Source organism: Leuciscus leuciscus, assembly GCF_965113295.1.
Source record: "Leuciscus leuciscus genome assembly, chromosome: 15".
Classification (NCBI taxonomy): Eukaryota; Metazoa; Chordata; class Actinopteri; order Cypriniformes; family Leuciscidae; genus Leuciscus; species Leuciscus leuciscus.
This window is the reverse complement of record NC_138739.1, coordinates 41,534,139-41,560,198: the sequence shown is the minus strand read 5'-3', so window position 1 is coordinate 41,560,198 and position 26,060 is coordinate 41,534,139. Positions and strand designations below refer to the sequence as shown.

General features: G+C 38.1%; 1 protein-coding gene across 3 annotated transcripts in view; it reads left to right on the top strand.

Moving 5' to 3' along the window:
• Positions 1 to 246: 246 nt before the first annotated feature.
• wwtr1 (WW domain containing transcription regulator 1) overlaps positions 247 to 26,060 on the top strand; it is a 58,550-nt gene continuing 32,736 nt past the window's right edge. Inside the window, exon 1 of one of the 3 annotated variants that reach the window (XM_082139747.1) lies at positions 247 to 997. In XM_082139747.1, coding sequence (XP_081995873.1) covers positions 585 to 997 — 413 coding nt within the window. In that variant the 5' untranslated portion in view covers positions 247 to 584. The remainder of the gene's footprint in view (positions 998 to 26,060) is intronic. The other 2 variants (XM_082139746.1, XM_082139748.1) reach the window with 2 other exon arrangements.

Genomic DNA, 26,060 nt, shown 5'->3' with positions numbered 1-26,060 from the left:
CTTTTTTTTTATTTTTTTTATAAATATACAAAATTAAATTAAAAAAGCTGGTTTCGAATATCATCACAGCAACAACACAATTTTAAAAAAAGTGTATTTGTAGAGTTGTTAATTCCATAATCCACTGATAGTCCACTGTTGCTGTTATGAACGAAACATTGCTAATTAAATATTCATGAGGCCCAGAGTCGTTGAATATTCATGAGCTGACACAGGATCCGCAGAGAGAGAGAGAGAGAGAGAGAGAGAGAGGGAGGAAAAGCTTGAGTTTACAAACTTTCCATCGGGACAGAAACTCCGCCAGCGGACACAGGAAAGTTACGGAGCGCAGGAGGAATAATCTCCGGGAAAATAAACCCTCAATGCGGGACAACATGACATACACTCCTTTAGCTTTATGACAACTTTTTAAAGACTTTTAAAAGCTTTTAAAGTCGGACGAAACAACTTTTTTCCAAAGAAAGAAAAAAAGAAAAGAAAAAAAGAAAGGAAAAAAAAAGGCCTAACCAAAGAAGTTCCTACAGGATTTTCACAGGCCATTTTTAACCGAATACTTGTGCTTGTTTGTTATTGTTTGACACACGATGAGCGGCAACCCTCTCCAGCCGTTACCGGGCCAGCAGGTCATCCATGTCGCCAAAGACCTTGACACGGACCTGGAGGCTCTCTTCAACTCCGTCATGAACCCCAAGCCCAGCAGCTCCTGGAGGAACAAGCATATGCCCGAGTCGTTCTTCAAGGAGCCGGACTCGGGCTCTCACTCTCGGCAGTCCAGCACGGACTCGGGCGGCCTCCCTCCGCGGCTCCAGGCGACGCACGTCCGCTCGCACTCCTCCCCGGCGTCGCTGCAGCTGCCCGCGGGCGCGCTGGGCGTCCCGAACCCCGCTCGCCAACACTCGCACATCCGACACCAGTCCTTCGACGTGGCCGAGGAGCTGCCGCTGCCCCCGGGCTGGGAGATGGCCTACACCCCCAACGGACAGAAGTACTTTCTCAAGTGAGTGCCATCTTCATTTTCCACGGCTCACGAGATTCCAGCACACACAGTTTGCATTAACTGACACATAAATCAGTTACACTCAAAAAAAAAAAAAAAAGAAAAAGAAAAAAAAAATTGACCAATCCAAAAGTAAATAAAGTGAAATAAAGCAATTTTATAAATAAATGAAGTACCAAATTAAGGTATGTAGGAAGTCTAGGTAAAAAAATAATGGTTTCAATGGTCAAATATTGGACGCCTGCATTGAAATTGTTTTAAATCTAACTGTTGTGTTTATCCAAATCCACAACAAATGTAAATGAAGCAATTTTATAAATAAACCAAGTAAATGAAGTATATTACCATACACTAAAAAATGATGGGTTGTTTCAATGGTCAAATATGAATAAACACAACTGTTTAAAATTCAGGCATCCATATTTGACCGATGAAACAACCCATAATTTTTTAGTGTATGGTTATATACACTTAATTTACTTGGTTTATATATAAAATTGCTTAATTTCACTTTATTTTCATGTGTTGTTGATGATTCATCTCGCAACATCATCACTGTGTTTTTTAAAGGGCACTAGGTTGTGATCTGTAAACCGGTTTCTGATCCGAATCAGTGCGCGTTCACACTGGTGAAATCTCTGCAGTCACGTTTAAAGCTTTCATTTTGACCTGTGAACAGACTAATGCTGAAGGCGTGGGTCTGAAACACACAAAACGGTATCTGGGCGTGGATCAGAAAGACAAAAACACCCGGTCCTGCTTTACACTGTCATGTGTGTAACGCATGCTTCACACTGCAGGGCTTGTGATCAAGGCTCTTTCTCACCTTGATAAGGATGTGTTTAGCATATCTCAGTGTGTCTCAATGTAAATGTGTGTTTTGACTTCAGGAGTGAGACAGCTATTCTTCTGTGGCCCTGGGGACACTGGTCTTATCTGATCCAGTCAGCAGGGTTGTGATCGCCGACCGGTGGGACGTCGACTGTGCTGAGATTAACTCAGTCCCCCCCCCCCCCCCCCCCCAGGATCACACCCTGTGTTCAGGAGGCAAACACACGTTGAGATTAAACCGCTTTAATGCGTCTAAATCTTATTTGCTGACACTAGAGAGCAACATCAATTCTCACCTACATGTTAAAACAATTAGTTAGCCTCCTCTGTCCTCCAGCTAGTAAGTGTCCGTCTGTTCTCTGAGTTGTATTGGTCCTGTTCGTGGAGAAACACGGCTGTTAAATCAGTGCTTCTCCATTGCTTTTGCCTTAGGATCCAGATTTTACACTGGAAACAATGTGGCAAAATAAACAAGAAGACATGTAACTGTGCGTAGGCCCAAAGTAATATGAAATATGCTAATGAGGAATATTGACAATTTAGTAAATGCATAAATAATAGGAGATTCACCAGCCTAACAAACTGAGTATTAGCCGTATTATCAAGTGACTGATCAATTTACACCGAAATACTGTGTTGGACACATTGATGTCAACAACAAATGATTTAAAAGAGGATTAGCTTATTTTGATATTCTATTGTTATATACTATGCCTGATTATATGGTTAATACTTTATTATTCACATTTAGCATTTTTCATTGCTGTATGCTAGGCATTTTGGGGCTTATATACAAAACCGGTCAAAAGTTTGGGATAATTACGTCTCTTCTGCTCACCAAGGCTGCATTTATTTGATAAAAAATACAGTAAAAACTGTAATATTGTGAAATATTATTACAATGTAAATCAGCTGTTTTCTATGTGAATATATAGTGACGTGTAATTTATTCCTGTGATCAAAGCTGTATTTTCAGCATCGTCCTCCAGAAATCATTATTACAGCTTTGATCACAGGAATAAATTACACTTCACTATATATTCACATAGAAAACAGCCATTTTAAATTGTAATAATATTTCACAATATTACAGTTTTTACTGTATTTTTAATCAAATAAATGCAGCCTTGATGAGCAGAAGAGACTTCCTTCAAAAACATAAACGCATTTTAAATATTTGAAACATTTGACTGGGAATGTAAATAAATGCTCTCTATATGATGTTCTTTCATCAGATTATCAACCAAACTAAATGCATATGTGGAAATACTTCTGAATGCGGTTGCGTAACTTTGATCATCTACATTTAATCATTTAGCAGACACTTTTACCAGAGCGACTTCCAGATGATCATGTGTTCGTTGGCTTCAGACAGTGTTGTGCTTTACAGTCTGGTCTGTGTTTCACCTGAAACTCTGTGTGTGTGAGACTCGAGATAAAGCGTGCCAGGGCTTGCCACACATTCAGTGAGCGGACAGACAGACTCCTCCGCCACCAGCAGAGCTTCACACACACACACACACACACCCTGCAATTACACCAAACCAACCTGTCCGTGATCCTCTGAGCGTCAGTGCATGTGCTGCGTCTCTTCCGGCAGCGTCACCGGTGATCATACAGTGTGTTGAGGCTCAGGACGTGAGCGTTGTTGTCAGTGTGAGAGACTGATATGGCTTGTCTTCTTCTTCTTCTTCTTTGGATTGTTGCAGCTGTTGGTTCCCGTTCACCCCCACTATTAGGGAGCGCGTATCTCTTTCCAGCGTCACATGACCCCCCCTCTTTCTGCCTAAACATTTTTCTGGATATCTTTGTTACGACTTGCAATTCAAGACGCTACAGCTTGAGCGTCTCAGTGCAGAGATTACTGGGTTGTTTGATAGCAAAGCACATTTTTACAACCCAATCTCGCAACTATTGAACGGTTTGCTGAGTCGGTGGCTAATTCGTATATTAAATCGTACAATCTCACGTTTCTGCTTGCGTCCCACTGATGGTCTTACTTTTTTCTAATGTTTTTCTGTTATTGTATAGTACAAATTCGTACAAAATGACACTAAAATGCTTGTTTTCTCGTGATATATGCAGTTTTGAGTATCAGCATCAATCAAACGGAAAAATAAAAACTAGGCTAATTTAATTAAAAAAAGATTTGCATCACAGTGTATATTCGTGGAAAATAGTGATTCAAAAATACTGAAAGAAATTAAGTGAGCAAATTCTAGAATGGTTAAAGTCCCCCTGTGGTGTAAATCCAGCTTTTAATGTTGTTTATATGTCTATGTGGTGTTTTTAATGTGCTTTAAGACAAACCATGTGTAAATTCATAATTGCTGAGTATTTTCTGCTTAAAACTGCAGTGAACCAAAGACAGTCTCAATCGCTGGTGTTTCTGACGTCACAAACTACCTTGTAACCAATCAGATCAACGTGTGATCGTCAACCAGTGGATCTCTGAGCTGAGTGAGTGAGTGGAGGCGGGGCTCATTTGCATATTCATAGAACCGCGCATACTAAATGAGGCAAGGGTGTCGAGTTACATTCAAGACATGAAGAAATTATTTTTGAAAGGAAAAAAAAAGTTTACATGTGTAATTTTGGTGGTCAAAGATGAGTTTTAAGAGATAAAATGATTGACTATGGTGGACTTTAACTGTTTCTTTGCCCAGCTTCACGATACAGGGATAAAATGAAGGATCGCGTCCAGAATCTTTCAGCAGGTGGTTTATTTTTTACCGTTATTGCTCTAAAGCAAACACACCAACGCAGCTTTGATCTGAAGTGAAGTGAGGCGAAAGAATTTAAGTGTTTCTAGTTCCTTCTTCATGCAAAGGCAGTCTGTAATTATGCCTCCTTTTGATGCCATGTAAAGCAGGAGAATGTCTTCCCTTCAGGCTTTTTGCTGGCCGTTTTCCTCCATTATGTTGAAGATAAGCTGTGAATAAGTTATCACTGCCAGCTCACAGCTTTCTGTAATACTTGCTTTCTTTGCCTGGATTCATGAGAGATACATGAATGTCACAAAACCTCCCAGTGCAGCACATAGTATCACCTCAAAACAAAAGACTTTTATTTTGTTTTTCATAGAAAAAATTAAGCCTATTTTACTTCATAGGAAAACTTTTTTTTTTATTATAATTTTTTTTTCATTGTGACGGTTTTCATGACAATTTCCCTCAAATTCTCGTTAGAATAGTCAAAATAAATTCCTTTCTCATCCAGAATGTTTGTGATTCGCATTATTCTAAAATGTTTATACTGGTCAGCAGAAAGTCATTGCAATAAAAACATAGACGTTACGATTTAAATAAGATATTTTTTACATTAAAGTGATGAGAACTGTGGGAAAATAAGGTCCCAATGCAACAAAAAACAAACTAATTGGACCTAAAATAGGGACCAATCACATCGCAGCATCTCAGATGTTGGTTTGGTGTTTCTAAAACGCCGGAGCCGAAGTGTGTGATCAGAATGATTCGGTTTAATTCCCTCCAGAAGCGTCTCACACACACGAGTGTGTTCACAAACACCAGCATCCCAACGCTAGAGATCATGACAGCGGTTAGTGAGTTTAGCCTGACTCTCTGAGACATACTCATTTATGAGGGAAAAGAGCCGATTGCAGAAACTCACAGTTTTATTACTGATATTTTGTTCCAATTTCTCAGGAAGTGACGATTTTGGAATGAAAACGCTGCCTTATTCACAAATGTTTTACATTTGTGGAATGGAAACATGGCTATTGTCTTCACCCAAAATGTTATTTCTACACAAATGTATTTTTTAAAATCTCATTTAATCTCTAATAACTATATTTAATTTTATTAAATTTTTTGGAGTGAAATTGAACCATGTTCTTGACCGGTTTGGTGAGACTGACCCATATAAATGAAAAAGGCACATAACAGATAGACTTAAAGGCCCCCTGACATCATAATTTAAGTTTTGTTTAGCTTTTAGAATGAACATGCTAGCCTTAAGGTTATGAATAAGCTGGTGTGTTTCAAAACAATGACAACATCCGCATTTAGGAGATATAAGCATTAAGTCTCTCACTTCCGCTAAACTGGATCAGGGATTTTTATGATGTCATCGTGGACTTCAGCTTCTCATCACATCTTCTGTCCAATCAAATGTTCTCTAGAATCTAAAGCTCCGCCCCCTCTGCTATAAACACCACCTGGCCGAAGTGAGCGTTGACGCGTCACAGAGTAATATGGGTGTGGGAGTGTGTGTTCGGTTGCTCAAACGCTCGAGTTTTATCCCGTTTTCCAACTGTACGTTGATTAAGAATGAAATGGCTAGAATTTATTCACACTATTGAATCCAGCGTATCATCAGCGCTCATGCAGGTGCTGTCAAGTACGACTGCAGTCTGTGAGGCAAACTAAACGCTATTGGCTGTTTGAAAAGGGGGAGGGGCCACTCAATAGGTCCCGCCTCAGCTTCCTGTTCAGTGGAAGGCACTTCAGTGGGTCTTTAAATAACATGCTGAGGTAAAGATTAGCAGTCTAGCGTTTGATCTGGCTGGCCGATGGCGCTGATATTGCTGTAAATAAACTCATAGCAGTGGGTGTGATGTATAACAGTCACTTAAGAACATTTCGCTCGATCCAACTCGCTCTGTAAACTAAACGCTTCTGCTGTAGCAACTGGATGGTTTATTAAACAAAATCCTGTTCTGCTGTTATTGAAGTCCAGATGTGCTGTGTCAAGCAGAGGTAACGTCTAAAGCTCAACTCAACTTTACAGTTTAGCTGTTAGCGGAGTTAGGTTTGGGCCCAGTCTGCAGGAACTGTTTACCAAAGACGCCATTAAATGTATTGAAGGAATGTCAGTGTTTCTAGCGACAAAACCGTGTCTGTTGGGCGGCCGTCTTTGATGGAGTCAGGTCTGTGCTGCAGACACAACAGATGTGCTCCTGGAGACTGAGGCCAGTCTGGACTCTCGTGGCACGGGACGGGAGGCGCTCCAGGCCGGAGGCTTTTCCTGTCCGGCGCGTGAATCCGAAAGGCTTGAAGATCAAGTCGTCTGATGCTGGTTGGCCGGCCCGCTTCTGGCTGGCTCTTTCTTCTCCGCCGAGAGCTGCCATCAGAACACAAAAGTCTCTTTGTAGCACTGATTTTTTTTTCCAGAAACACTTCAGGGCCTTGCGTGACTCGCTGATATAAACCGTATAAAAGCTATTAAACTTGAAGGAAATGGTGTGTGTTGAGCGCTGAACACCAGTGTCTTTGTAGAGATGGGCAGAACTGAAGTAAATAAATGAAGATAAAAGAGACTTTATAAACTTGTCTGATGTAAACAAATGAGTCTCTTACTGCAATAAAATGGCAGTTCACTCTAGATTTAAAGGACATTTTTAGTATCTGAACATCCGGATAAAGAATATGATCTTTACTGGCTGGATACTAGGTAAATAAATTATGAATGATACATCACAAAATGTCTTATCTTAGTGATCAAACTTACAGTTTTTTATTCAGAACATCATGAAGACTTGAAGATGGGCATCTTTCCCTCATGAAAAAGTAGTGCACTTAACTATATTCAATGTACACTTGTTGTAAATCTTTAAAGTATATATTTTTTAAAACTGTAATGTCAGATAGTATAATATTAATAAGTGTACTTAAAGAGCAAACTTGCATGACTAGTTTTCTTAACACACTTAAGTACACTTTTCTAAAGTGCACTTTGTTATAGTCACACTGAAAGATTTTCTTTTGTTTGATTGTTTTAATGATCTTTTGTCATGCTTTAAAGTCGTACACTCATTTTGTACTTGCTTTTAATTTTAACTGTAGTGTTATTAGATATTACATTTAATGTTAATATATTTTAAATGTACTTAATTGCATCTTCCTCAATACAAATGTGTAATTACAGATAAAGTTAAATACATGACTTACAATTTTCAATAGAAATGACATTAAAGTAGGCTTGTCAGTACATTCAGAAGTAACTTTAACAATATTTCAAAGACCGAATTCTGAAATTACATATAAAGATAACGAGTCCTACTTAAGTTGGTAAAAAAACCACTCTCAAGTTCAGCTCATTCTATGTAATACAAATTTAAACTATAATACATTTTAATTGAATTGCAGTTAACATGCAGTTATGTGTCTGAAACGTTGGCACTGAAATACATTCTTCTAAAGTATGTCATTTCTGTAATAAGTTGAGATGCACGATATCAGCCACCATATCGGTATCGGCCGATAAATGGTCATTTTTAATGTTATCGTTATTGGCATGATAAGAAGATTTGGCCGATATATTAAAGCCGATAAATGATGGATTATTTCCTTCAGCTGAGACACTTCAGATGCTCTTGAACTGCTTGAAATATGATTGGAATCACTTCAAAAAGAAAAGACAGTTCATGTGCAACATGTGCAGTCCTATAGGCTACATAAAACATCATCCATCATAAGAACATTATAGTGTGCTTGGGACATGGATTTAATGGTGAGACTTTAGTTTTTTTGATCAGGCTCTAAAATATTATATACAATTTGGATTTAGATTTATCTCCCAATATATCGGTTATCGGTTTCAAATATTTAAAGAATTATCGGTATCGGCCAATTTTTTTATATCGGTGTAATAGTAATAAGTACGCTAGAGTGTCCTCTTTTTCACAAAAGTTGACTATTAAAGGAACACGCCGACTTTTTGGGACTTTAGCTTCTTCACCGTATCCCCCAGAGTTAGAGAAGTCCATACATACCCTTCTCATCTCCGTGCGTGCCGTAACTCTGTCTGATGCACCCACCGCTAGCCTAGCTTAGCACAAAGACTGGAGGTAAATGGCTCCAGCTAGCATAGGCCTACTGCTCCCAATAAGTGACAAAATAACGCCAACATTTTCCTATTTACATGTTGTGATTTGTATAGTCACAGCGTGTACAAATAACAAGGTCACATGAGACACAGCCATTTTCTAACCGTATACATACTGGGAACTATATTCTCAGAAGGCGAAGCACTGCTACTTCTGCGGAGTGATTTACTCCAACTCTGAGCGAACTCTCTGCTCCTGACCACAGGGTTCTCAGGTGCTGCGAGTTGTTATTCAACTTGTACTTCAATACGACCTTGTTATTTGTACACGCTGTGACTATACAAATCACAACATGTAAATAGGAAAATGTTGGCGTTATTTTGTCACTTATTGGGAGCCGTATGCTAGCTGGAGCCGTTTACCTCCAGTCTTTGTGCTAAGCTAGGCTAGCGGTGGGTGCGTCAGACAGAGTTACGGCACGCACGGAGATGAGAAGGGTGTGTGTGGACTTATCTAACTCTGGGGGATACGGTGAAGAAGCTAAAGTCCCGAAAAGTCGGCGTGTTCCTTTAAGTAACGACCTCGACACTGGAGCTCACTCAAAACACCCTAGCAACATGCAGCACTCATGTTTTATTCAGAAAATGTATTAAACTAGTGACACATACTACGCTCTGTGTTATAATGCGTTTTATTTGTAACTTAGTAACTCAAACACATGGTGCTCCATTGAAACAGTCGGTGGTATTGTGGTGTTTTCAGACAAAGGCCAGTGTTATGAAGTGCTCAGTAAGCTGGTTGACGTCTACAATAACACTGGATCTGCGCTTCACACACGGCAGCAGCTGATGGGGCTTCTGCGCTCACTCACACATATCCAATACATAAAAACATCTGTTATTTATGCTCCTCAGGACTAGACTGTGTTCTTCTGCCTTTGTTTGAAGCATGATCTTTACTGACTGTTTAAAAAGACAGTACACAGTCTCCTGTGTGTTTCTGCACGTTCTGAAGGCCTGCTCACTCCAAGGCTAAAGTTTGGTGTGAAAATTAGATGCAATAAACATTTTAACGGTTGTTAAAGCACTTTAGACCAACATGAACGTTCACAACGTATTTTTTTTTTAATGGACATGAAGGAAGGCCTGGTCAGACCAATGTGAAAGTTGGTATGAAAATTCAGTCAGATTTTATTTTTGCAGACAAATGCATAAAAAAATAACAAACTGACTGATAATGCAAATTTACGCACTGACAGTAGGTGGCGTTTATAGAAAAGCTGAATTACCCAATCTAACAAAACACTGCGCAACTTTTTATTTCTCACACCCTCTTGTCAAGGAGAAGACAGAAAGTCAAATAGTTTACATGTTTTCAAATGTATTCGCAATGGTGTTTTTATCAAACGTATAAGTTTCAAACTCTTCCTCTGCTATTCACTGTAGCTTAACAAAATAGTTTGTGATCGCAACCAAGTCAAAACCTTATTCAACAGCAGCGGCCCTAAGCATGTGACCAAAAGCGCAAAGCTTATTGGTTGGCCAGTTTTATGTGCGATGGAAAAGCGATTAGAAGAGCTCTCTGTTAAATATCTGGTACGTCGATGGCATGCAGATGTTTGTTTCAGTGTGAACAGGTGCAATCTTTCAAAGTAAAATGTTTGTCACACAAAATGGCCGTCAGAAATGGAAATTTGAATGAATGAAAAATGTCTCTGTACGTCTACTTTTCTAAAGCGCCACCTACTGTCAGAGAGTAAGATTGCATTTTTATTCAGCCCACCTGCCGTTTATTCGAACCACATAAAGCAACGCAAGTACTCAAATTATCTGACACATTCTCCGCACTATCACAAGGAACACCATTGTGGATGTTCGTGTCCTCATAAAGGTCAACTACAGTGTGAGGAGAGTCTAGCTGAAGTGGTTAAAATAAATTGTTGACATGTTTATAGCTAGTTGTGTGAGTAAAAACCTGTTCATTTGAAGGTGCACTGGGAACTATTTACATCAAACATTCACGACATCTTTGTTTTTGTGGGCGAAATCCAGTCATTTCAATAGAAATCCATTAAATTGGTGATTTCAAAAGATTTCCTCACACAGATTTCGCAACAGGTTCAAGTTGGTCACGCAGATTCGCCGCGTTGACCGAAAGAAAAGAAAGCGGCTCGGTTTGAAAGCGACTTGTGTGTGTGCTTCAGACTTCTCCACACTATTGACAACGAACAATGGACCTTTCTTGCCAACGAAAGTTCGCTAATGTGTCAACACATTCAGGGTGAAGAGGCTTATTTACCTTTTTTTTGTGATGCGGAGACGTAACTCACGCCACGATGCCATCACTTTAAACATTTGAAAACAAAGAACCCCTTTTTTAAATGGCTGATTCCCTCCATGGACGGTCTTATCAAGCAGATAAAGAGTGTATTCCTGCAGTCAGGGCTTTAATTTTATTAATGTCCGCCTGGCAAGAGAGCAAAGAAAGCGACTAACTTAACTAGGCTCTTCTGCACAGATCAGTCGATCATCCAGATGCGTTTTATTTTGCGTTTACTGCCAGATAGAGGTTTGGACAGAGACTGCTTTGTGTACAGCGCCGCTCCTCTGAGCCCGATGCCAAAGTGTTTTACGACGTTTAAATAAAGCAGCAGGTTTGTAGCTCTTCAGTGGCTCTTGTACACAGTGTTGCTGACCGTCAACAGACATCCCCTTCTGGGAAGACATCTGTAACCCTTTAGCAGGGGAGGATGGGAGATTTCTGTGCACACGGCCCTCATATCTCAAGTCAGTTTACAGATAGTGACCTAAAGTACGGCCCCAGAAGCTGTTTGCCGTTTCTTCATTAGTGTTGTTTGCTAAGGCAAACGTCACTTTAACTATTGCTCACACTTAAAGGGATAGTTCACCCAAAAAAAAGTTTTTTTTTATCATTTGCACTCACATTTAAAACCTGTATTTTATTCAGTTTTCCTATTATTGTAGCCATTCGTCTACTTTTACGTTTAAAGTGTTTTAGCCGTGATTGTTTCGTCGTGGATGTTATGTCTGCGTGCACTGTTGCCCTCTGAGAGGTATTTTCCAGTGTTTTCCTCGTCTCCGCTCCCCCCTTTCCAATAAGCAGTTGAAAGCGATGGCTCTGTCTGCAGGATATGGAGCTGCTCATTTCCTTTTGTTCGTGAGAATAATGGCAGGAGGGACGCCCTGGGCACAGCAAAAAACAATAAACACACGTTACGCACTTCAAAGAGCGTTTCAGAAGAAAAACAAGGCAAATAAGAATTACGTACCCAAAAAAATAGTTTTGACACCTGCCGTCTGACAGCGTCTTTCCACAAGAGCAGAAAATCCCTGTAAATCTGTGCTTGGGCTGCGATCACCGTAGCCACTCAAAACTTCTTGTATTACACAAGAAATTATATTTTGCTGAAAATATTTCACATTATTTAGTCACTCATATGACATCCCAAACTGTGGAAGACAAAAGCAGATGTTTAGCAATGGTTATACCAGAGGTCGCGCTAACCGAACAGTTTCCGTCATTGACAGAATTTATTTGAGCAGTGACGGAGAAATCATTTTGACAGATGCACTGATCTATTTTAACTAGTAACTGTAATTAAAACTGAAAACTGACATGAGAAGTGTGTCCGAGCCGACGCGTTTGATTACACACCGCTGAGCAGCCATTTTAGTTTAAGTTATAATACTTACACTTACATAATTAAGTTTCTTATCCATTTTGTTTTGTTTAAAATGGTGACTGTCACCAAATCTTGATGGATTCATTCGATCATACATTCAATATTAAAGAACAGGATAATATATGATTATGTAATATGGTGCATATTTAGCTAAATGCTCCACTCGAGTTTGGATTTTTCTGAGGTATAATGTTACGTGGCGTTGTTTGCAACACTGATTGATCGATTACATGACACATGATACTGATTTCTATAAGTTATACTGTATCTTTAAACATATTTTCTGATGTTCATTCATGTTTATTTCGTTCTGTAACGTAAAGAGGAAGGGATGAAACTGTTCAAGATGAAAACTGAGAAGTGACGCAGTCTTTGTTCAACTTTTTTTTAAAGTTTGTAAATAAAATATGAAAATATGAATGAAAACAGAAGCTATTAAATGCCTTATAATCATTAAAATATGAAAATTAAAATGACGAGTAGCCTAATAGTTCGATTATAACAGAATTTTTACGATTGTGTCCATAAAAATGACCGGCAGTGCGAAAGTCTAACACGACCTCTGGTTCATACTGCTCTCTTCTATACTCTTTATACTTCTATACCCTATACACTTTAGCATTACTTTTAAAAAGAGTACTTATTATGGAAATAGTATGTACATTGAAATAATATTAGAAACTTGATTGCATATCCTGGCAGGTCTTGACCGCATTACGATTCCATATCACCTCGCCAAATGATTTAATTTATTTCAAAGATCCTGACCAAGCAAATAAATATATCAAACAATAGGGTAACAATATTTCCATGTTTTTTCACACAAAATTATGTTTTATGTTTTGTTTCTCCCAGTCTCTCTCCCACACACATACAGTACAGACACAAACTCGGAGACGGAAACATATACACTCTCAGAAACTTCTTGTAACTTTTAATATGTAGTGTAATGTTTATGTAATGTAGCTTTTTATATGCAAATCTATTTCAATAGATTTGCATATATAAAAAGCTACATTACATTTCTCAATATGGGTTTGGTAACATGGCTGTTTTTGAAGCAGTTAAACTTACAGCTTCACTATTAGCAGAGACGCTGCTGCCGAACACTGTTGAGAGAGAAACAATGTCAATCAATCAATCAATCTCTTCTGTCTCTGTCTCTCTCTCTCTCCTATCTCTCTCCTCATCAAGTCTCCGCTACTAGCTCTAAAATGACATTTAGAAATGAACAATGGAGGCTTGCATTTGAGATGCTTAAGAACTTAGTCCTACACACAAGAGTGTTTAAAGGGCAAAAACCTGACAAATGTCTTGAAATAAAACATCTGAACCCATGGACAAACCCATTTAAGGCCCAAACTGAGAACCATTCAGGGCCAACATGGGACCTTTGGACAAACATATCTACTACATTGGCCCCACCATGCAATGTTGGCTGGGTGAGAGTCTCATTTATCTAACAAAGCTTTGTAAGAGATCCCACCACCATGTCTCAGTGATATTCTGTGATGTTAAGTATTGTATTATGAATAAGTTATAATGCTGACTGTCATTACGACCATGGTTTTGGTGTTCAGCTGCTGTTTACATTCAGTTAGAAATTCTGAAAGTCTGTCTTTTTACAGTCACAAAGTCTCTGTTATATAGGGCGGAAAGCATCTGCATGAGCTGACTGCTGTGGAAAATGTGTTGTGTGTGTTCGAGTCTCAATCCGAACACCACCCACTGTGTTGTGGGCGTATCCAGCCATGAGAGGGCGGGGCTACGAGAGGAACCGCCCCTTTCTGGACTTGTTGACAGAGTCTGTGACAGACTCCTCCCTCTCACTGAGGTTTTGTCTCTCCCTCAGTTATGTGGGTGTATTGTTTTCAGCACTCCTCTACCAGGGTCGTTTCATTCAGCAGCGGGGGGGGGAGTGTGTGTGGTCGCATTTGTTTTGGAGTCGATCAGGGGCCCGGGGAGGAGGGCCACATCAGCATGGGCCGGCCCCTGATTCACAGCAGCGTCGCCCCGTCTCGTGTGATGCATTGCTGGGACTTCACTGAAGGATAGCTTAAGCGTGATGCTCATTGTCTGTCAGGGCAGGCGCTCACGAAGGGTCTGGCATGCGTCTGATCTTTGCAACGCAATAGACGGCCATGCATTCCTCTCTCCACATCACCAGCAAGAAGGTGTATGACTAGAGGAGGAGAGAAAAGAGTCAAATTTGCTCCAAGTGTCTCCTCCAAAGAATACACATTCCAGGAGAGCAATGCCTTTATGCTGCTGCCCAGGAATCTGTATCATAAAGAGCAGCGAGAGCGTTCCCAGGGGTTATTTTCTTTGAGTTTAATCGAATTTGACAGACCATTTAACATGCAACCGTCAAAGTTTCTAAACTGGTTTGGAGTCAGGTGCCATCAGGGTCCAACGTTAAAGCTTTTTTGCCACACCTGCCAATGGCGAGTGAATTGAAAACATGTATTAACCATAAATATTATGGCATACCAGCCATGAAAGATTTTTTTTTTTTATGACATTGGAATAAATAGTTTTCTGCATATTTGTAACAAGGTCATTGTGTCTCTCGAGACAAAATATGAAGACAGCCCTTGTGAAAGTGTGCTTGATTGTATTGAATGTGCCCTGTTGTGCACTTCAAATCTTAAAAGTATGTTTTTAGAAATCTGTTTGCAGATATATTAATGAAATTAAAGGCCACTTAAAGAGAGACTCTTGTACACGATTCTTAACACACTTAAAAAGTGCACTTTGTGGCAATGTAAAATTAAAAGTTTTACTATAAAGTACATATTAGAGCATTGTTTTAATAATCTTTTGTCGTGTTTAAAATAAGTACACTTATTTTGATGTTTTGACTAAAATACTAAAGCGTGTGTAAATATAATATACAGTTGTGGCCAGAATTATTGACATCCCTGGTAAATATGATCAAAAATAAACTGCATTGTTTATCCTTTTTGATGTTTTTATTCAAATAATTCGCAAAAATTGAACATTTCATTGGAGTACAAGAATTGAAAGTGGGGGGAAAATCACATTATGAAATAAAGGCTTTTCTCCAAAACACGTTGGCCACGAGTCTAGAAATATCTTACATTTTTCTAGAAGAATCCTTCTCGCTCCTCCAAAAATAAACTCCAGCATATTCAGTTGTCAGACACGACTGGAACTTCAAAAGGGACCGGATTCTGTGGTCAGACGAAATAAACAAAAAATTGCTTTTTGGCAGCAAACACGCTAGATGTGTGTGGTGCGCACAGGGATGAAGAGTACCCCATGCCCACGGTTAAATACTGCTGGATCTTTAATGTTGTGGGCCTGTTTTTTTGCTGGAGGTCCTGGACATCTTGTTCAGATGCATGGTATCATGGATTCTAGCAAATATCAGCAGAAATCTAGAAATCTGATAATGAGCCATTGTTGGATCTTCCATCCGGACAATGATCCAAACCAAACATCAAAATCAACACAAAAATGAAGCTTCTGCCATAACGTTCCCAGTTCCCCCGACCTGAACCCTATAGAAGATGAGTGGGAGTGAACTGGAGAGAAGCAACAACATGGATCTGGGAATCTGAAGCATCTGGAGAGATTCTGTATGGATGAATAGTTTCTGATCACCAAACTCAACGCCCCCCCCCCCCCCCCCCCCCCCAGAATTTTTTTACAGCCACTTTGATCATATTTACCAGGTATGCCAATGATTCTGATCATAACTGTTGCGGTTTCAACATTACACGGGAAATTACAAGTATTTAAATACATGACATACAAGATTCAAAAGAAATTACTTTATCATTAATGCTTGTACATTAACCATATTTCAAAGACAATATAAATAAATATGCAATTACGTATTAAAGATGTACTGAATGTCCAAAAAAAAAAAGATTATAGAGCCATACGATGTAAACAATAAGTGTGTTAAGTTTGACAAATGCTCAATAATCTTCTCTGTGTAAACTTATTTCCAGTTTTACAACTTTGTTACCATGACAGTGAGAACATAAACCCTAAAACAACTGTAAAATGATTATTAAAACAACGATGGTTAGTCTTTTGTGAAATAAAAATGCCACAACATGCTACAAATGCTGCATATTGAGCACTACTGGTGTTGGGCCTGTGATGTTCATGTAGAGCGTGTGGTTGTTGTGCAGATGTAATGGTCTCCTGCTCAGTGTGAGTGTGATTAAGCAGGTGTTGAGAGTAAAACAGGTAAAGCTGCATAGCTGTGCAGTGAAGGTTTTGCCGATGCCTGAACAGATTATCCTCCAGGCACAAAGACACCTGAGCGAAACCCAAGCCGAGTCCTCCAGGTAATCCCACACACCAGTACAGCGCTCGAGTCGGTCGCTCTCTGTCTGCGGAGGCGTAGTGTCTCACTGCAGTCTCGTAACCGCAGCTCGGACAGCCTCGTCCATCATTACTGCTCGAGTGATCGCCATTAACTGAAACATTGGCGTTTTATAAATGAGGCAACATTTGGGATTGTCGGAATCAGTGTTTCCTGCAGGATTTTGTTTTTGGCCCCTTTTTTTTTATTTTTTATCTTTTATTTAGTTTTAGTTTTACATCATATTACACCATTTCACTTACAAATGAGCATTTCTAACATTGTCTTCATGAAGATGCATCAACACAGCAGCGGCTCATTACATGTCAGACGTCCAGGAATACCGTGCAGTTCAGTGGTTCATAATCCAATCCAATCCAATCCAGTGATTGGCCGAATTCTTGTTGTGCTGCTAGTTTGCTCTTGCATGCAGTCAGCCAATAATGATACAGAATGTAAACATTTTGATTATTGTAAATGTTACTTTGTCACTCATAGTTTTTATTACATAAGTGCACATTTTATATCTACATATATATACATACATTAGTGGGCAAAAGTGATGTCTGTTCTAGAAAAATTGACATCTTCACCCTTTATTCAAATATTATTAAATATGAGTTCATTTTGTATTTTTGTATGAAATATTGCGTATTTGTGCTTGGAGTCAGCTGTTTTATTTGTGATAACGCAATGAATCAGGACATCATTTTTGGTCAGGCTGTCATACAAAGAAATTATGAACATATGCATAAACAAGCAAGAACCAACCAAATAATAATACCTGATTATGTTGTAGTCAGTGTGAACCTTTTCTTGTCAGCTTTTTTTATATTTTTTTGCATAGGAAAATAAAATCTATAGCTATACTTTTCCTTTTTTACCAAATAATTGTGTCAGATAAATACCTTAACCAAGTTTAGTGTTTAAAAAAAAAAAAAAATTTATATAAAATAATTATTTGGTTTAATTGAAATTGAAATCCCCTCTGGACATTTGGCCACTACTGTATGTGTGTTTGTAGTGTGGTTTACAGTACCACTGTTGCATCACCACAGCAATACATTATATATACAGTACCGTTCAAAAGTTCGTGGTCAGATAAGTGTTTGATTCATTAAAAAAAAATTTTTTTTAAGAAAGTAATACTTCTGTTCAGCAAGGAACAGAACTTAAATTGACCAAAAGTGACCGTAAATACATTTATAATGTAAAAAAAAACAACAAAAAAAAACAGTTATTTAAAATACCCTAGTAACACCCTTGCAACCACCCAGAATACCCTAGCAACCACATAGCAAACAATTTGTCTGAGAGACTTAACTTAAATCTTTGAGCTTTTAAAACTGATTCAAACACAAAACTACATAAATTTAAATCCTTTCAACTTCAAGCTTTTAAAACTGCATCAAACCTTAAACTTTCAAGCTTTTAAATCTCTCTCTCTCTCTCTCTCTCTCTCTCTCTCTCTCTCTCTCTCTCTCTCTCTCAGCTATTTCACACTTTAAGCTTTTACAATTACTTCAAACTTTCAGGCCAATTTCCTTTAATCAAAACATTCAAACTAATCCAATACATTTACGGAAATACGAGTCGCTAACAGCGTTTTACAGTGAATGAAGATCATGTTCTTGATAATGAGATTAACTTTGTTAAATGCCTAATGTAACTAATTAGTTTATAATGATGTGTAGTGACATACAAAAAAGAAGAACAGAAAATCATAGAAATGAAAAAAGATGATTGTGTTTTTCAGCAGTCGAGAGCCAAGTGCATGAACTGCGAGAGAAGCGAATGGAAAGGTCTGTGTGTGTAGAGCCAGAGTTCATTCCCATGTCTCCTGTAGGATTATCCACAATGAGCGCTTTGTCCAGCAGACATTAGGCTAATATGTGTCCAGTCTTTATATTTGTACTTACTCTGAGACAAGAGAAAGACGGCTGTGTGCCGTCATGAGCTGACGGGGGTTTGTGTCAAACGCTCTTTTGTGTCTCTGCGTTGTGTCTTTGTGTCTCTGTGTGCCACATTGCATTGAATGTGGCACAGTTGACTGACGGCACACAGGCCCGGGTTACTGTCGGCTGGCATACGGACACACTTATCAGACAGACACTCATCAGGCTGTGTCCCGCTCCGGGTCCCAAATGCAAGAAATAAAGTCTGGATTGCGAGAAATAAAGTCAGAATTGCGAGAAATAAATTCCGAATTGCGAGAAATAAAGTCAGAATTGCGAGAAATAAAGTCCGAATTGCGAGAAATAAAGTCCGAATTGCGAGAAATAAAGTCCGAAATTGCGAGAAATAAAGTCAGAATTATGAGAAATAAAGTCTGAAGAGCGACAAATAAAGTCCGAATTATGAGAAATAAAGTCTGAAGAGCGACAAATAAAGTCCGAATTACGAGAAATAAAGTCTGAATTGCGAGAAATAAAGTCTGAATTGCGAGAAACTAAGTCAGAATTGCGAGAAACTAAGTCAGGATTGCAAGAAATAAAGTCTGAATTGCGAGAAATAAAGTCTGAATTGCGAGAAATAAAGTCTGAATTGCGAGAAATAAAGTCTGAATTGCGAGAAATAAATTCCGAATTGCGAGAAATAAAGTCTGAATTGCGAGAAATAAAATCCGAATTGCGAGAAATAAAGTCCGAATTGCGAGAAATAAATTCCAAATTGCGAGAAATAAAGTCTGAATTATGAGAACTAAAGTCTGAAGAGCGACAAATAAAGTCCGAATTATGAGAAATAAAGTCTGAAGAGCGACAAATAAAGTCCGAATTACGAGAAATAAAGTCCGAATTACGAGAAATAAAGTCTGAATTGCGAGAAATAAAGTCTGAATTGCGAGAAATAAAGTCCGAAATTGCGGGAAATAAAGTCAGAATTATGAGAAATAAAGTCTGAAGAGCGACAAATAAAGTCCGAATTATGAGAAATAAAGTCTGAAGAGCGACAAATAAAGTCCGAATTACGAGAAATAAAGTCTGAATTGCGAGAAATAAAGTCTGAATTGCGAGAAACTAAGTCAGAATTGCGAGAAACTAAGTCAGGATTGCAAGAAATAAAGTCTGAATTGCGAGAAATAAAGTCTGAATTGCGAGAAATAAAGTCTGAATTGCGAGAAATAAAGTCTGAATTGCGAGAAATAAAGTCCGAATTGCGAGAAATAAAGTCCGAATTGCGAGAAATAAAGTCTGAAGAGCGACAAATAAAGTCCGAATTACGAGAAATAAAGTCCGAATTACGAGAAATAAAGTCTGAATTGCGAGAAATAAAGTCTGAATTGCGAGAAACTAAGTCAGAATTGCGAGAAACTAAGTCAGGATTGCAAGAAATAAAGTCTGAATTGCGAGAAATAAAGTCTGAATTGCGAGAAATAAAGTCTGAATTGCGAGAAATAAAGTCTGAATTGCGAGAAATAAAGTCTGAATTGCGAGAAATAAAGTCTGAATTGCGAGAAATAAAGTCCGAATTGCGAGAAATAAATTCCGAATTGCGAGAAATAAAGTCTGAATTATGAGAACTCAAGTCTGAAGAGCGACAAATAAAGTCCGAATTATGAGAAATAAAGTCTGAAGAGCGACAAATAAAGTCGGAATTACGAGAAATAAAGTCCGAATTACGAGAAATAAAGTCTGAATTGCGAGAAATAAAGTCTGAATTGCGAGAAACTAAGTCAGGATTGCAAGAAATAAAGTCTGAATTGCGAGAAATTAAGTCTGAATTGCGAGAAATAAAGTCAGAATTGCGAGAAATAAAGTCTGAATTGCGAGAAATAAAGTCTGAATTGCGATATAAAATTGCATTTAATACATTTTATCACAATTGCGAGTTTATACAGTATCTCGTAATTCTGACTTTGTAACTTGCTATTGTGGATTTATATCTCACAATTCTGAGGAAAAAGTCATAATTGCAAGATATAAACAATTTTTATTTAGTGGCAAAAACAAGCTTCCATATTATTCCCACTGTTTTCGACCAATGGGAACGCATTCTTCATTCGTGGTCTCTTTATACATTCTTTTTTTGTCTGCATGTCATGTGCAGGGCTCCGCAGATATGTACATCTTAATTTTTTCATTTTCAAACGGTAAACCAACAATCTTTAATTTTGGCGGGTTGCCGTGGGTTTCAGAATGAAGCGCAGTTTGATTACGAGTTTATATTGAGATATTGTGCAGCTCTACAGAGAATCAAAGTGTTTGGTCCCTTTGAGGCGGGAACATTTGTTTCGTGTTTTTATGCAGCAAGATAATGCACTACGGTTAGTGCTCGTTCAAGAGCTGTCGAAGAGCTTTCCCTCTTCCAGCTCCGAGGGAGGTTTGGATAGGTGCCTGATTTGACCTGCTCAGTGTTATTTTAGTATCATACAAATACTATTATATTTTTTGTTCATATTTTTTATTTTATTTTATTTTTCATATTTTCTGTTTTTAATTTAATTTTTGTTAAAATTGTAATAATTTTTAGTAATGATTTAGTACATTTTTATTAGTTTTAAATTTGTATTTATTAGGTTTTTTTTCTTTCTTGAACTTCAAGTTAAAAATGCTAAAGCATTTATTTGGTCCATTCAACAATTGCAACCAACATTTTTTTACAAAATAGCCAACATTACTCCTCCTCACTTCATATAAACTCAGTTCAAAGTCCTAGTTGTTAAAATCGCATGCATCCTTCATGGGCAAGGCAATCCCATAATGCATTACGAACTAAAACCAAAGATGGTTTAATTTGGGTTAGAATGATTTTGCCACTTATGGCCACTTTGAATAAATGTAGGACTTTAATCAATTTAGTAAAGTTCAGTGTCCATTGACGCACATGCTCTTTTGTCAGTGGTGTTACACCTACAACCAGTTACACCACTGACTAATTTCATGATAAAGCTGATTAGCCCTGATTTAACATCACTTAATTCTATATAAATGTACATATTTTACCAAACATGACCTTTAGCCTAAGGAAGAACTTTGGTCTTTTCCAAATATTTCCAAATATTTTTTTGTATTTTGTGTTACTATTACTTACTACTTTTTTGTAATATTTATTTTATATTTTAATTCTTTATAAATATTTGTAAAATATTTTTTTATAAATATTTTTTTTGGTTAATAATTTTTTTTAAATATCTTTACAAATATTTTTTAAACTCTTCTGGTGCTTGGAATGAATGGGAATTGAATTTCCTCTAGTGGAAGCGTTTGGTTCTCTTGATATCAACCTCAAATTTTTTACTTTATTAATGGATTTGATTTTCTCAGTTTTAGAGTAAAACATGTTTTGAAAATATATATATTTCATATAGAAATAGAACATTTTATTTTTGTGCATTTTTCATAACAATAAAGTTAAACTTCTTAAGTTTAAGTATTTGAATTAATTTCGGTTTGTATTATTATTATTTTATTATTTTTTTGTTATTAGAGCATTGTATTATTAACTCAAAATATTAAAGCAAAATATTTTACAGCATTTATTAATCTGTTATTATTAGTTAATAAAAATGTTCATGTTAGTTTGTTTGAGATGTTGGGATTAACATTAAGATTAATAAATGCTGTAGAAATATGTTTCATAATGTTAACGGAGGAAACTGTATTGTAAAGTGTTACTGTTTCCACAGTAATCTGGAGGTGTGTGCCAGCTGTACGGTGACCCCTGGCCCCGTCGACACACTTAAACAAGTTATGACAAGTTATATTTCACCGTTTCATCATCACCAATGTGTAACTAAAAGTGTTGGTACCTCAGTCCAGTGATGAGACTCACTCACACACACACACACATCTGAAGCTGACTGAAGTGAATGAAGTTAACTATTAACTGTGTGAAAGGATGTCACTGCAGGTTTGAGGGTGTTTATATGTTAATGTGTGATATGGGAACGGGTGACGGGTGACGGGTTGTTGTCAGGGTGATGCTGAGCTAGAATTTAACTCAGCATTCCTTCAACCCACACACTCTCTCACACACACTCGAGGAAAGTGTCTTTGTGTGGCTAATCAATATAGTGATCTGTAAAGGGTTTGTGACTGTAGAGTTTGAGTGGTGTTTCTGCTAACATTGACTGAGGTTTATGTGTGAGGTGTGTTTCACACGTGTGAACGGGGCAGTGTTCGCTCTGAGCGGCTCAACACACTGGGCTGACGTCCAACTCTGCCCTAATGAGATCATCCTAAATCATGAGGAGTCTCAACACCAGCGTGGGTCTGGAGATCTGGACCCGTGTCAAGACTCAAAACACTCAGCTGTGTATCGCTGATGTACCGAACTCTTTTAAACAGGCGTTTAACTCGTGTTGAGAAGCTGAACAATGACAAACCGCTTAACTGTGCTAAGGGTCAAGCTACTCCCAAACTTCCCATAAGGCTTTGCTCTCTGACGGGAAGGCAGGAGTCATGACTCACTGGATTACTGTCTGTATTCAGACCCTTAGTTTGAGCTGTAGATCTTACACAACCACAGCCTGTCCACTATATAAATGCGCACGGTTGTTTTCTATAGATTATCTTGGCTCTCTGTATACGGCTAGTAAACAGTTGAGTGGCTGAACAGACCCAGTAAACCCCTGCCAGGTCTAAAGTTAGCCCACCCAATGGCAGCTGCTGGGCCGCTCACTCCCACACGCACAGGCCAGTTGTCCGAACCAGTAACACGACGAGCCGCCCAAAGTCCTTCACAACAGCTGAGGAAGATCTGATGCGGGACTGCTTCACTCCTCCACTTGCTGAATAAGTATTTTTGGAGACTGTTTCCACACAAACACGGCAACTATTTACTGTGCACTGTCTCTTGCCTTTCCATCCGATGGTCAAGCTAGCGCTCGAGACTTTGATGTTTGAGTCCTATTTTTGAGAAGCAAATAAAGTGTTTCAGATAGTTTGTAGTGTTTGAGTTGTAACTAACTAACTCTGTTGATGCTGCTAACAGAACATTATAATTCTGTACTGTTCACAATTTCAAAAGCAGTGACTCTTTTTTGAACAGGTCTCTTGAGCGCTCCTCCATCCGCTTTCCCAGAATGCAGCAGTGTCCCACCCTGAACTCACACTGCTGGTTGAGAAGGGGTATTTCAACAGTTACAAAATCAGCTCATACCAAGGTTATTTTCGTAAATGAAATCTGAAATTAAGACGAAACGATTGATCAAAAACTTTTTCATAAACGGAAATAAAATAACATTTTCAAAATAAACGAAAAGCTAAAACAAAACGAATCTAACAGCAGTTACTGACAAATGACCCGGTTTGATCGAAAATTTACCCTATTTTTACTTTGTTAGCGCACATTACTAGTCTTGCGGTGAACAATTAACCAGTACAAGTTAATACACAGGAAAAAATATATTAATTATTCGTGGTAATCTTTAATCAGAATCTGAAGATGTGCTTCCGCTCTGGAATGGCGTTCCCTCTATGATGAGGTCAGTTTGACGGCGTGGGGTGAATATCCTGAACCACTCTCCTCCAATCATCAGTCTGCCATGAGCGAGGGGTGGAGAGGAGGAGCGCTACAGGAAAGCCCCGCCCTCCTTTAGAGATTCCAATTCCAAAATTCCGTTTTCAAGATTCCGTTTACAAAATTCCATTTACAAAATTCTGTTTAATTTGCAACCCTAGGTTCTCAGGGACTTTAAGTTTGTATATATCTGATTATATATATTATATATATCTGATAGTATTTATAATACTTATAATACTCTCCCTGCGAATATATTCAGTGCTCATTTTTTTTATTAATAAATATTTATATATATTTATATAATTATCTATTGATTATCTCATTATTACATTGCTGTAAACTGTAAAACGTTATTTTGCTTGGCCAATCTCCAGGCCAATTTTGAATTTCGGTAACACTTTATTTTACAGTGTCTTTGTTACATGTACTTATTATAGTAATAACAGTAAATTATGCATAAATGCATGCAACTAACCATAAACCACAATTCTACCCTAACCCTATATCAGTACATGTTGTTAATATTACTCAGTACTTAAATGTATAACTCAGGGCTCCAGACTCACTTTTTTCACCTCCGTCCTGGAACCGTCCTGAAAAACTATTTGAACCGTCCTAAAGTGAATGTCAACCGTCCCAAAATAAACATGTTGTTTTTGTACTTTGTTATTATCATCTATAGTTGTTTGTTGTTAGTCTCATAATAAAAACACCATTGAAATGTTTATGATATATAGCCTATTATTATATGTATTTAGCTCCATTCAAAGGAGTTATCTGTAAACAGGAAAAAAACAGATTTAATAAAAAATAACAGGAGTAAAATACTTTTTTGTATTCATGCAGAACTCATCTTTTTTTTTTCTTTTTTTTTTTTCATATATGAAAATTAAGATAAAAATACATACAGCTCAAAACGTTTTTGAGTTGGTTGGATTAAAAAAATAACAAATAAATACTGGTGACGACATATCTCAAAAATATCATCATTCTTTATTCTTTCAAGCAGCAGACATATTTATTTGTTTGAATTAAATATAATGAATCATTATTAAAGCTATTAACGAGCAGTGAATGCTTTTCTCTTTTTCTTTTGTTGCTTGATCAATATTAAGGACACAGACCGCATTAGGTTTATTACCCACTGTCACTTTAAGACATCGGATCATGTCCAATGACATGCGGATCCAATGCACTGATGCACATCCGATACACTCAAAACTGTTTAAGACATAACCAACATAGTTTACGTGAATACTCTCCAAAACTGACATTTCGACATAATGTTGTGTGTATTTGTCCATTCAGACACGAAAGAGAGCTCAGTTCAGTACTCGCGCGCTGTATAGGTGTCTATGTGAATGGTGCTGCACGCTTCGGGTCGGGTGTGTGCGCACAGAAAACCCGTACCGAATAGAGCTCTTTTTTTTTTTTGCGTCGTCACTCTTATTCAGATCTATATGTCTGCTCTACTCATTCTCCCAGACGTTTACATTTTTTAACGTTTTATGAGACATGCAGCGTATGTCAGCCCGTGTGCCGCTGGGTAGATCAGCACGTCACAGTACAAATGTGCGCATCTACCACAAACGCAGGACATCAGTTCTGACTGGATCGCTTCCCAAATCGTCACTATCTAACATTTGTGTCTAGTTTTTATTCGTTGATGAAAATGTCAATAGATTTTCGTCTCGTTTTCGTCTGTGAAAATAAGCCATGTGATAGATGTACCGCGAAACAAGTCTCCGGGTGAGTAGCCGGCCAGTGATAGGAACTATAGTAACAGCATGAGAAGACGCGCTCCGTTGTAGTCAGCGCTTGGTCGGCATTTACTAAGTAAGTTAACGTTACCCTAATAGGTAATAAATGAACACACATACAAAAATGTCTTTCGTCCTGTAGGCGTCCTGGAGAATATTTCTGTACGTCCTAAACA